This window comes from Cryptotermes secundus, unplaced genomic scaffold, assembly GCF_002891405.2.
Source record: "Cryptotermes secundus unplaced genomic scaffold, Csec_1.0 scaffold905, whole genome shotgun sequence".
Classification (NCBI taxonomy): Eukaryota; Metazoa; Arthropoda; class Insecta; order Blattodea; family Kalotermitidae; genus Cryptotermes; species Cryptotermes secundus.
The window spans coordinates 188,093-200,627 of NW_019737397.1; the positions used below are offsets into that span (position 1 = coordinate 188,093).

Sequence of the window (12,535 nt, forward strand, 5' to 3'; positions counted from 1 at the left end):
TATCACTCACTCACTCATGGAGCTGAGCCCTTCTTGAGAAGCTGCCAATTGTGCAGCTACCGAAGGACTTTCCAGCATTTTATGGAACCCAAAGGTTCATTACCACGTTCATAAGAGCCCTCCAATGGTCCCTATCCTAAGCCTGATCAAGCCAATCCATACAATCCCATCCTCTCTCTCTCTAAGATCCATTTTAATATTGACCACCCACCTACACCTTGGTCTTCCCAGTGGTCTCTTTCCTACTGGATTTCCCACCAATATCCTATATGCATTAGTCTTCGCCCCAATCTGTGCTACATGTCCTACCCATCTCATCCTCATTGACTTGATCATTCTAATTATACTTGGAGAAGAGTACAAGTTATGAAGCTCCTCATTATGCAGTTTTCTCCAACCTCCTGTCACTTCATCTCTCTTCAGTCCAAATATTCTCCTCAACACCCTGTTCTCAAACACCCTCGGTCTATGTTCCTCCCTTAATGTCAGAGACCAAATTTCACTCTGGCCAGGAGGGGTCTTGGGTGCCTTGAAGACCTAAAAAAGTTTATGGGCTTCTCGAAAAATACGAATGTAGGTCAGATGCTGGGCTCAACCATTGGCCTTCTCTTTTTATGTTTCTATTTTTTTCGTTTTTTTAGGCCAACTGGGGGACTGGTAAAGAGAGGGCAGTCGGTTATAGGGAGCGGAGGAGGACAGTAGTTGAAAGGTAGACAGAGAAGAGAGAAGTGTTTAACAGTAGGGTAGAGAGTAGGGTGGACGGAGCGGCTAGCCAGTAGAATTGGCGCTTCCAACCTGGGGCACGTAACAGCGGAGGAGAACGGGAGTCTGCGAGCGGAACATCATGGAAACAGCGGAGGAAAGGAAGAAATCTGAAGACAAGAAAATGGAAGATACATATACACAAGGTTAGTTAGAGCCATCAGTATTATAAACAAGAGATTGAAGTAATGGAAGGGATCAACGATACAGAGAATGGGGGAGAAATGGAGGAAGGAGCTAATTTACAGACCCAGAATAAACAGATGAAATGTATAGAAAATGCGAAGGAGACGTGCAGGCCATATTAACCTATATGGAAAAATTGGAGGGCAGAATGATGAAGATGGAAAGTAAATTTGAGGACGGAATGATGAAAATGGAAAAATTTGAGGAGAGAATGATGAAAATGGTAAATGAATTTGATGACATAATGACGAGAGTGGAAAATAGTATTGATGAAAACTTGCGCGAAATGGGAAACAGGATAGTAGCGGACGTGCGTGAAGCAGTGGTCTCAGTTACAATGGACATTCATCGTAGAGTGGATCAAGTAATGGAATCTGAGGATACGGTGTGAGGGGATAATTCTGAAAATTTTGAAACCCAAATAAAACATCAGGTAAATTCATGTCATAACGAAGAAAATGTGAAAGAGCCAGGCACTCTTGCGATCCAAGCGCACACAACTAGTGACCAAGGAATTCTTGTCAGCCAAGAAGAACGCACATTGAGCAGTGACAAGAGTACAGACCAGTCAGAAATAAAGTTATCCAATACCGACGAGATGAATTATGCAGGAAGTGGACTTCGCGGATGCAATGTGATTTCTCCAATACCAAGATCACAAGTGATTTGTGGAAACTTGGCTGAAGTTCCAAAAACGGGCATAGAATCAGGAGACGTAACAGAAGAGTGTGGGAATCATTCATGGGTAGCACAACTTCAGCTGCAGTCGGGGCGGAAGGCGAACAGTGACAGACTACTGAATATCGCGGCACAGCAACGCCACTTTATCTCTCGGAGCCCCAGGGCAGGACGTTGGTTCGAAACTGGAAGAAGAGGAAGAAGACTCTCAAGGATAAAGGAACCACAGGTATGGTCAAATCAAAGGTTACTTCAATGCCATGCTGTGGTGATTTCACGTCACCTGTTCACCCCATGCATGGACTGTCAGTAAACCATGGACCTGGCAAATGCAGCTTGAGGGCAATCAGTGATAGATGTCGTTAGTGCTATGTGCTCGTAAGTGTATTCTAATTTGATTGTGTCGTTTTGAAAATACTGGGATATAAATATTGTGGACAGAAATATGGTGGTCGCTAAGTGTGAAAGTGAGACATTTCAAGGTCAGTGTGTGTCAGATTTTCCTGCACATGCACATATTTCATTTATTTGTATTAAGGTTAAGAAAGTTAATTAATTTCACTATTGTTAAAATTGCATTAATTTCTGCGTTACTCATTGTCAGTGGCAAGGCATATGGATTGTGTAGCAATGAATTGTGTGATACTGGTTTCTGGTAATATCGACGGCATTAAGTAATATTTATGATAAGAGGGTAAACAAGGTTCCAAAGGTCATGAGCTATCAAGGTATGGTGGATCAGAATAAGTTAATTGAATTATAAATGCCTATTGTCACCACTGTTGAAAGTGTGGTAAGTTTTATGAGAAGACTGGACCTCTTGTGTTAAGATGCTGACAGTATGAATCATACGAATCCTAACAGTGATGATCTTTCAGTTCTGAAGATGTGAGTGATTAAGTTTTTGAAATAAGATAGAAGTCATGTGTTTACCATGTTGTATGAATAGGTACGACGTTGGAGATGGGGATTGCAATTGGAGCAGAAGGGTATGTGTTCTGATGTGTTTGCCTTGGATTTCAGGTTGCCTTATATTTGGGTCACATCTGTGTCACGATTTGTAGTGCTCTCCTGAGTACAGTATTATGTTCTGTACGGATTCATGTATGTAGTAAGAGCGAATAACCTGTAATTAGCTTAGGTGAAGAAAAATCTAACATGTGGGGATGCTAGACTAATGTGAATGTAGAAGTTGTATTGTACGCGCGCCTGTGGTATGTTTGAAGTTTTGTGAAGAGTGTGAGCGTCAGAGCTGAAATAATCTGTCTTGTATGTGGTAACTTTGTGTAAGTATGACAGTGTATTGCAAACAATTAATGTAATTCTCGGTTTGTACGGGAGAATGGCATTAAGCCTCAGTAGCATCTTTCATCTGTGCGACTCGGACACACCTCGGCTTAATGGGGGGAGTATGTAACCGTACGTCCCTCGCCAAAATTATTTAATTAAGGGTATGAACAACTTATGCATTGTTTAACACCATGAGAGACGTTCCACCAGCGAGATACCATCCCGGGACCGTCTGTCTAGTTGTAATTCAACTATTGTCCTCCTTAGGCTACGGGTGCCACTATTGTCCCTAATGTTGCCTGTTTACTCCCGGTATCATAAACCCATGAACTGACCATGTGTGAGACCGGCCAGGAGGGGTCTTGGGTGCCCTGAAGACCTAAAAAAGTTTACGAGCTTCTCGAAAAATATGAATGTAGGTCAGATGCCGGGCTCAACCCTTAGCTTTCTCTTTTTATGTTTCTATTTTTTTTCGTTTTTTAGGCCAACTGGGGGACTGGTAAAGAGAGGGCAGTCGGTTATAGGGAGCGGAGGAGGACAGTAGTTGAAAAGTAGATAGAGAAGAGAGAAGTGTTTAACAGTAGGGTAGCGAGTAGGGCGGACGAAGCAGCTAGCTTGAAGGACAATGCAAATATTAATCATTGAATGAAATTTTAAATTAAAAGTGCAATATTCGGTGTTCTGGAGATCCCGGATTTATTAACCCCGAAGTGTGTTCCACTCCCATCTCCGAAGCACCCGTATCCTGAGAAAAAGAACTCAAGCTTGAGCGACAGTCGTGGCAGCTGTAAGTCGGCGATCACCTACAGTTTTCTGTGTGCTAACTTCTAAACCAACCTCCTTACTAGAGTCAATTAAAGTTTATGCATTTTTCCATATGGTATCCACATTATCACCCAGTAGATTCACATCATCAGCACAGACAAACAGCTGTCATCCAGCACATAGCTAGTTGCTACACCAACTACACTATCCCTTCTCCTGATAGCAGCAATAAGTAAAAGTAAGTAAGTAAAGGTATCCCTGTAACAGGCGGTGAAGGCCTATAGGGTTGTGAGATGTTGAGGTTCCCACATCTTCTAGACAATCGGCTCATAGATGGCAGTAAGGCTGTCAGCCCTACATGCCGGCCACTCTTTACCCCCAAGAACATTCCAAGAATATTCCTGGTACTCATTTCCGTTAGAGGCTGAGTCGACCCCAGGCCCATAGTGCAGCTTCAAGGATTAAGCAAATTGAAAAATATCCAATGACCTCATCGGGATTTGATCCCATGACCTTCCAGCTTGCAGCATAGTGCCTCAACCAACTAAGCTACTGCATGCCCCTGATAAGAGCAACATCCCATGATAATTACTACAGTCAGTTTTATCACCCTTCTTGTGAACTGGTACAATAACAGACTCCTTCCACTGATCAGGCAAGTTGTCCTTATGCCAAATAGAACTAATTAGCTTATGGATCTTAGAATGTAATATTTTGCCTCCTGCTTCAATAAATTCTGCTGGACTTTGATCACTGCCTGGCGATTTATACCTTTTCAATTTTGCAATAGCAATTTCAACCTCAAAAGGGCTGGGATCAGGTACTAACGGCTCAGCTGTATGTATTTCTATCTGCCTAACATCAATTACCCTATGTACATTCAATAACTGAGAGAAGTAGTTTCTCCACCTATTCAAAATGTTGTGGGAATCTGCAAGCAGATCACCATTCCCATCCTTCACTAATTACTTCTAGGTTGGTAACCACTCTTAAAGTCATTTATTCCTCTATACAGGTTTCTAATATCCTTCTTCTTACTGTTCACTGAAGCTCATCAATTCTTTCAGATATTCCCTGTTTTTATTCCTGAAATACCTGCTGATTTCACATTTTATATTGTTCAGATTAACCCCACTTATTTCACTTGGATTCTGTAACAGCTGCAATCTGGCTTGTTTCCTTTGGTCTAATAATTTTGAGCATCCTTCACTGAAAAATGGCTTATGTTTCTTCAATACATAATAACCTGGCCTCTCTTTGGAAGAAATTTTGATATTCTCTCTAATAGTTTCCCAAGCTCTCTTAATATCCACCTCAGTGTGTTTTCCAAAGTTGCAAACATATTTGTGATTTCAACACAATACCGCTCTTTACCCTCTACCTCGTTTAATTTCTTGTGATCAATGCGGAAGTATACACACCAAAATCTCTCAAAAAGAAGGCACAGAGTTCACACTACAAATTATCACTTAATATATTCAAATCATTTTGGACTTTCCCTCCATCTGCCAAATGTATGGAAGTAACTCCTGTGGAAAGTGTTGTGAAGGGAGCTGAGAATAACATGAACGACTGTGCTGATGTCACTGTGGAATGGACTGTGAGGACGCCTTGGAAACTGTACATATAGACACCCATACATGATTCATCACCTGAATGAACCTCGGTTCCAATTTTATTGTGCTTGGGCAAAACCTTGTGACGGCAGCAAATTTATTTTTAAATAACGTCACTGCACAGCACTCCGCGCAAAAACAATTGTACAATCTTCGCTATTAACTCCGAAAAAAATGACTACGCCCAAATACTACACAATACATCAAAATGACAAGTTATTTATCAATTGCATGTCAAGAAATTCTTTTGCTGATTATCTAACGTGAGATGGTAAATAAATCAGTTTATAGAATTCAGACAAGAAGTCTGATTAGGTTAGGATGATGACGTTTTATAACCTTAAATAGCAGTTTAGGACGTAATGATCAATACCACTGGAAGAAAAAGCACGTAATCTTTTTCACTCACATTTTGTCTTCTTCCAAAAAATAATCATCTTCATAATCAAGCATATTACAATTTCAACGCTCACCAAATGTCCGTTATTATTAACAATCAGATTTACAGCCTGGACTTCTGCCGAACAAAAATGACATGTATTGAACAACAACTTTGTATTCTTCGCCTGGTATCGCACCTGTCTGTATGTCTAAAGCGTCTAAAGCGTCTAAAGGCTCTGACCGCTCTGACTGCTCTGACTCTGTAAATTAATGCAACCGGTTTCTTTCGAGAACGGGTCGAGATATCGAAGTCACTATCAAAATTATCGAGGATTGTATAGTCGATTCTCTTATAGTTCAAAAATGAAATCCATATTTTAGCAAAATTCTTCTTTCAATCAGTTCCTGGGCTCTCCCCACATTTATCCTCGAAAGCTACACTTGAAATTCCTCCTCTGTAATTAATCCTGTAGTTCTCATATTATTTGCTTCCAACTGTTCTTTATTTGACATAATGCCAGCTACATTCCAATTGCTCAATTTTATATTCAATCTGTAGTTGCTGTTACTTGTATTAAGAAACCCCTTCGTATTGTTCTCAAATGACTGATATGCAGTTTTTGCACCCCGGTCAAGACCCTCTGCACAGACTCTTCACTTAGTTGTCCCTTTTTTAATTAGCCTTATTTTGAAAAAATAAATAAAAGCAGGCTTATGAAATTACCTTCCTCCCTGTGTCAGTTTTTTGCACGGGATTTATCGTTGTCATGACACAATTCTGGGTTACAGGATAGGGTTAAAATGAAGAAAATACTGTTACCATATTAATATATTTATTTCAATTTAATATAACAATTTCTATTAGGGAAAGGGACTGGAAGCACTATAGTTTTTCTTTTCCAAAACTTTTACTACCAAGGACTATCAAATTGAAATAAGTATATTTAAATAACAATTGCATACATACATAAAAACATGATTTGACTGTATTTCAATCTGAGCATTATAAGCAGAACCACCATAAACAAAACACATTACAAATATAGGGTGACAAGAAACATGTGCTATTATAGTATCTTAATGCACAAAAATACCAAATATATAACAGAACTGGCCTGTTTTCATATTGTACATTTTCAAATTTGGCACATTGCATTATTGTATTTTGGCCATTTTCCAGTTGGTGTTCAGACAAATGAGCATAGCAACATACAGGATTTATTTGGGAACAGTGAACTTCAACACTGAACCAAGGAGAATCTTAAAAATGGATGGTGTTTAACAATGAGATTATTGATTTCCAATCACTGACATTGAATGTTAAATGCAGGAAAACCTTAAATCAAGGAATATTAAATATGTTACAAATTGAGTGTAACACAGTGACATTAATCACTCTATTCACCCTTAGCCACTAATAGAAGAAATACTTAAATACTGTATGGAAACACAAATTTGATCACACAGCACAATTATTAAATTCTTTAGCAAATATTATCATACTGCATAAAGATTGTGGTTATCACTGCATGTTCCTTTCTGAGCATAGTATACTGGTTATATCTGTGTTGTTTCAGTCTTGTGCACTCGCTCTACAGCAGGATATTCAACTAATGTCAGCTGCAGTTTAAAGAGGGAGACCCTGCCGACAAACACTTACATGAAGAGTCTTCTATGACATAACAACATGTAGTCTTGTAGGAATTTACCACTGTTTCAAGGGAACATACAACCTCTATCTTCGTGGCTCAAAACTAAGCCACACAGGAAATCAGAAAGAAGCATGTGACAGGCTGCTCTGCTTGCTGTTTCTTGTTTGGCTTACTCTTCATTGAAGACAGAGACAGTACATTCCTCTGAAACGTCAGTGTTCTTCCAGACTTTACAGTGTTGTATACCAGAAGACAGTACTCCTCATTGTCACTTCCTCTGATAAGACTTCAAGACTAAATACAAACTCATAATGACTAAAGACTGCTCTGAAATGAATGCTTAAGATAGCAACTATTTTCATGTTTCTGCATGTGAGCATGGCAGCATTCTGAAAGAGGCCTGATCATGTAGTTTATACCATTGATACTGCTGCAGAAGCTTATGCAGACAGGTACAGTATTTCAAATGAAACACTTGCTGATGATTCACAAAGAGTGATGGTAGTGGTGTTCAGTTTTGTTGAGCAACACTGCATAAGGATTTGTATACTGAGACATGACAATAACAAACATAAGCAGACAAGCTTCTGATAAACCATCACACACAAGCAAAAAATAAAAGCATGCTTTTGATCAGTGAAGAATATCAGGGAAATATGATTTAAATGTGACTGAATTGAGGCATTTGAAATTTAAAGCAGGCCAGTACAAAATGTGTTCACTGAATGTATATAAATTTAAACACGGTAAAGGTAAGCACAGACAGAGTTATCTCTGACCATAATTAATTAAGCTCCACAAAATGATGACATACCATGGGGTGGGTGCAGTATAGCTCCACCATTCTGAACTTTGGCATTACATGGAAGTGGGTGGTCAGCTTCACACCACTGCTTTACCCCAAGGAAACACCCCCAGTACCCACTGTATATTAGTCTTGTTCGGTACTACTGCTTGTCTGGATACTATGGAGAAGAGAGTAACCTCTTATCCTTGCTGAGAATCAACTGCAATTCCTCAGTCATCCAGTCCATAGCTTAGTAACTGCAATGATCGATATATCAGGGGCTCAAATTTAAATATGAAATTATATAACTCAGTAGTCGACATAAGTCTTTTCCCAGACCTTTCTTACAGACAGGCAATAGAGGACTGTTTTAGCCTAGTTTATTCACAACTGACTGATAATGGTATGGCTTTCAGTTATGTAAATAACATATGGTGCCAAATCATAAAAATACAGTAAAAATATCAAATTTATCACTGAGATCATTAGATTGGAACATTTAAAATTAAATGAGGGAAGAATTTTGACCAATGAATCTTAAATGGGAATTGTGCCATACCTGTTTATACACTTGCCAAATTAATATGTCTGCCATAGTATTAATGAACTATTCACTATGTACTGTTCAACAGAAAAAGATCACATCAAATACCATAAAGGTTCTGTATACTGAGTGTCACATGCATGTTTTATCGACCATTAATAGAAAAGAAAATAGCTTATTGTGATTACACGGAAATTTCTCTTCCTCAGAAAGCAAACATTAATTCAAAAATGCACTTACTAATCTGCAATTGACAATGTGATTACATTTAAAATTATTCTGAGCATGTTTTCCCCTCAAACATTTATTAAATACCGTATTTACGCATGTATAGGCCGCACATTTTTTGCCAAAAATTCAAGAGGAAAACTGGGGTGCGGCTTATATTCGAAATATTCGAAATCACACTTCATTTAAAAAAATTATATTCATAATTAGTAATACAGGGTGTTCTACTCCTGAAATAATATTCCAAGAAAATTATTTTTTCTATAATTTCTGTCTGAAAATTGTGCTGCGGCCTATACATGCGTAAATACGGTATGTAAGTTTGGCATTACTAGCACTCAGTTTACAATGTAAGAGACATATTTATTTTACACTAGTACATAACTGCAATACTGAGCTCAGTTTGTATCCTAATACTGCATATGCTCATGTAGTGCCCATGCATATGAAATGCTCACATGGGCAATGTGTTACAAAAATGTATTTCTACACTGTCTTTTGAGCTCTATCTGATGAGCAACTGTTTCATATAAATCCTTGTGTTATAAAGAGAGTCAATATCTGATATATACATACACATTTGTCTGTGCACAACTTGGAAACAACTTGTCTGATTTCAACCAAACATTTTGAAAGTAATTCACCTTCACCATCCTTCCCAGTATCAGGCCTATTGAGACATGTTAAGCACATTAAAAAAAATCCTTCTACTGTTTCCCAAACTTCTTTCTCCTTTTGGTTAACATTTTAAGGTTCTTTTTCTTCTGGGATCATGTAAATATGTTCTTTCCTAATCTTTTTTTCTTAATTCCATAAATTCTGTTACTTGTGGAATATAATTATGATCTGAAAGGGTATCTTCCACAGGCCCCTTATGAAATGCAATTCAGCTGATATCGGTCCCCTCTCATCACCTGTTCTTATCATCAATCATTCACTAACAAAGGATAATGATGATCTAGTAAATGTCTTGTACATTCATATTCTTGTATGCCTATAAACTAAATAGTAATAAGGTGCTTGATTAATTAAGCAGCATATCATAAACATGTATGGAACAGTGAATGTATAGCTCCACTACTGTTAACCTCAGTACTAGATGAAAGTGAGTGGCAAGCTAGCCTCTTTACCCCTGTGAAAGAGTCTCCTGCACTGAGTATACAGGAGGCTGTATGGGCCCCATAACCAATTTGAAGAAAAATCTCTTGCCCTTGTCAGGAATCAAACACCAATTCCTCAGTCATCCAGCCTGTAGTCTAGTTGTTATACTGACTTAGCTATTTTGATTCCATATTCTTTAATAAACTTGCTAGCCAGGATAGCTTTGTCAGCATAGCAATGGGCTATGGTCTGGATTCCTGTCAGAGGCAAGAGATTTTCTCCTTCCCACAGCAACCAGCCCAGCTCTGGGGCCATGCAGCCTCCTATCCAATGGCTATTGGGGGTAAAGCAGCTGGGATATAAAGCTAAACACTCACCTTCCTGAATGTAGTGCCAAGGTCAAGGATGGTGGAGCTATACCTCCACTCATCATGTCTTCATGGCGTGTTGCTTCACTGACTAAACACACGGACAACTTCACCTTACCTATACCTCACTATTTTTACTTTCAAATTCTTTTCTCCTCTGTAGGATATATTACATCACAGGCAATTAAAGTGAGTGAGATAATTATGGTAGCAATTATACAAAATCCTAGAAAAGCTCCATGTTTCACATTCAAGGGCTGGGATATGACTATAGTATGATATGAGATGCTGCTGTAAGTTAAATTAATTTAACAACATTGGAGAACTCATACAATAATAGACAGAGTATAACACGTAACTGGCATTGTTAGAGATCACAGGGGTGATAGGACAAATGATGATCAAAACGCTGGAGAGAGTTCACAGAAGCTGGCCTTAATGAACTAATGTTACAAGCTCAAGATGGTGATCTTCAGAAATATTATACCTCACTGGACTTTGGGTACATGCAAGTCTCGTTCCTAACAGTGGTGTTCAAAGAATATATTGCCTCTATTGAGAAATTTTTGGTCAAACAACTGGGTTCTGGATCCCCCCATTACATTTATCATCACGTTTCTTCCAATTCAAATAGAACCTTGACACTTTCAGTGCTAGTCTCTGAAGATAAGGGAATGGGCAAGAAGCAGTTTGTTTTAACTGTTAACTACTGAGACAAAAAGTGACTCACCAGTTTTGATGAGGGCGAAGTTCTTTTCTTGAATTTAACAGACAGCTGTCAACTTGTGAAAGTCTGTGTTTAGCAACAATGTTTTGTAGCTATTCTTTATGATAGGAGTAATATGCAAAAAAAACTGATCTAATCAGCGCTGGCATTTTATACAGTTTTACTGTAAATATAATCCAGAGTTATGCCATCTTTCTTGCACTATCCATGCAATCCTCTCAAGTTCAGCACTATGACCCCTAAAGTTATACTGTTTGATCTTAGAAAACACAGAATTGTGTTCTTAATATTGCTGTAACACACCTTAACATTTCAGCATAAAATTATTCATATTCATAGAGTGATGTTAAAGCCTGACAAAATCACTAGCTTAAAGTAATTTTGGCACTGACTTTCAGAATTGGTTCATGCAAGCAAACATATAACTTAGTTTCAAATTAAATCCATCCTATCTAGCCATGTGCAAGCACATACTGTGTAAATGGACTCTGATGCAAATTTATATGGAATGACAATCTCAGCTAAGGCACAATAACATTTCAATATTAAATACTTCACAGTATGGAAAAAAGTTTCTCAAAGCCTGTCCTGTTGCTCAATGCTGTCCCTGAGCTTAATTAAGCTACATGTCACAAAGATGTATGCAGAAGTGGAGGTATAGCTCCATGCATTCGTAACCTTGACACTATACAGATATGGGTCATCAGCTTCATGTAATGGCTGCCCTACCCCTAGGAAAGAAGCCCCAGTACTGTTTGGGTATGAGGCTGAACGGGGCCCAGAATCAGTCTGGATGCTGCAGATATGAGAAATTGTTTGCCTCTACTGAGAAGTGAACCCCACTTCTTCAGTCCAGTCAACAGTCTAGGCATCACAGCGACTGGACTGAGTATCCAGATTCCACAATGGGACGAAATTATGTTACACCTGACAAGGTGATTTTTGTACATTTAAGACAATAACATAAAATACTCCTAATCTGTGCTCCACAGTGCAACCTTCATTAGAAATAAGTCTACCATTTTCATATTGATCTTTCAACACTTGGGGCACATAATGAACTGGAATTCAGTTTCATTTCCAGCCTTCAAAGGTCACTATAGCAATGGTAATATAATTCGGGTGGTATAAAATTTGTGCATTATATGATGTACATAATCTGTGATCAGTATTGCGGTTCTAATTGTCACTGTGAAATTCCAGGCAACTAGAACATTGTAAATTACATTTTCTTTGAATGAATAATAACTGATAAATTCTTAACATTCACTTACAGCATGAATGCCATATTACTGAAGGGTTTGGTCAGAACTTCAAATTTCTTTTAGAAATATACACATCACTTTTGGCAGTATTGAGTCTGCATTCTGAATTATATTTGAACACATGTTGTGGTGAAATGGGAGTACTACATGAGCATACTGCACATATTTAGTATACAAAAAGAGTC

General features: G+C 38.5%; 1 protein-coding gene across 5 annotated transcripts in view; it reads right to left on the bottom strand.

The window, feature by feature from the left end:
* Positions 1 to 5,936, bottom strand: part of LOC111870374 (PRKCA-binding protein) — a 45,641-nt gene extending 39,705 nt beyond the window's left edge. For all 5 annotated transcript variants that reach the window (XM_023862606.2, XM_033753816.1, XM_023862607.2 and 2 more), the window contains exon 1: positions 5,707 to 5,936. In XM_023862606.2, coding sequence (XP_023718374.1) covers positions 5,707 to 5,750 — 44 coding nt within the window. In that variant the 5' untranslated portion in view covers positions 5,751 to 5,936. The remainder of the gene's footprint in view (positions 1 to 5,706) is intronic.
* Between the last annotated feature and the right edge of the window lie 6,599 nt (positions 5,937 to 12,535).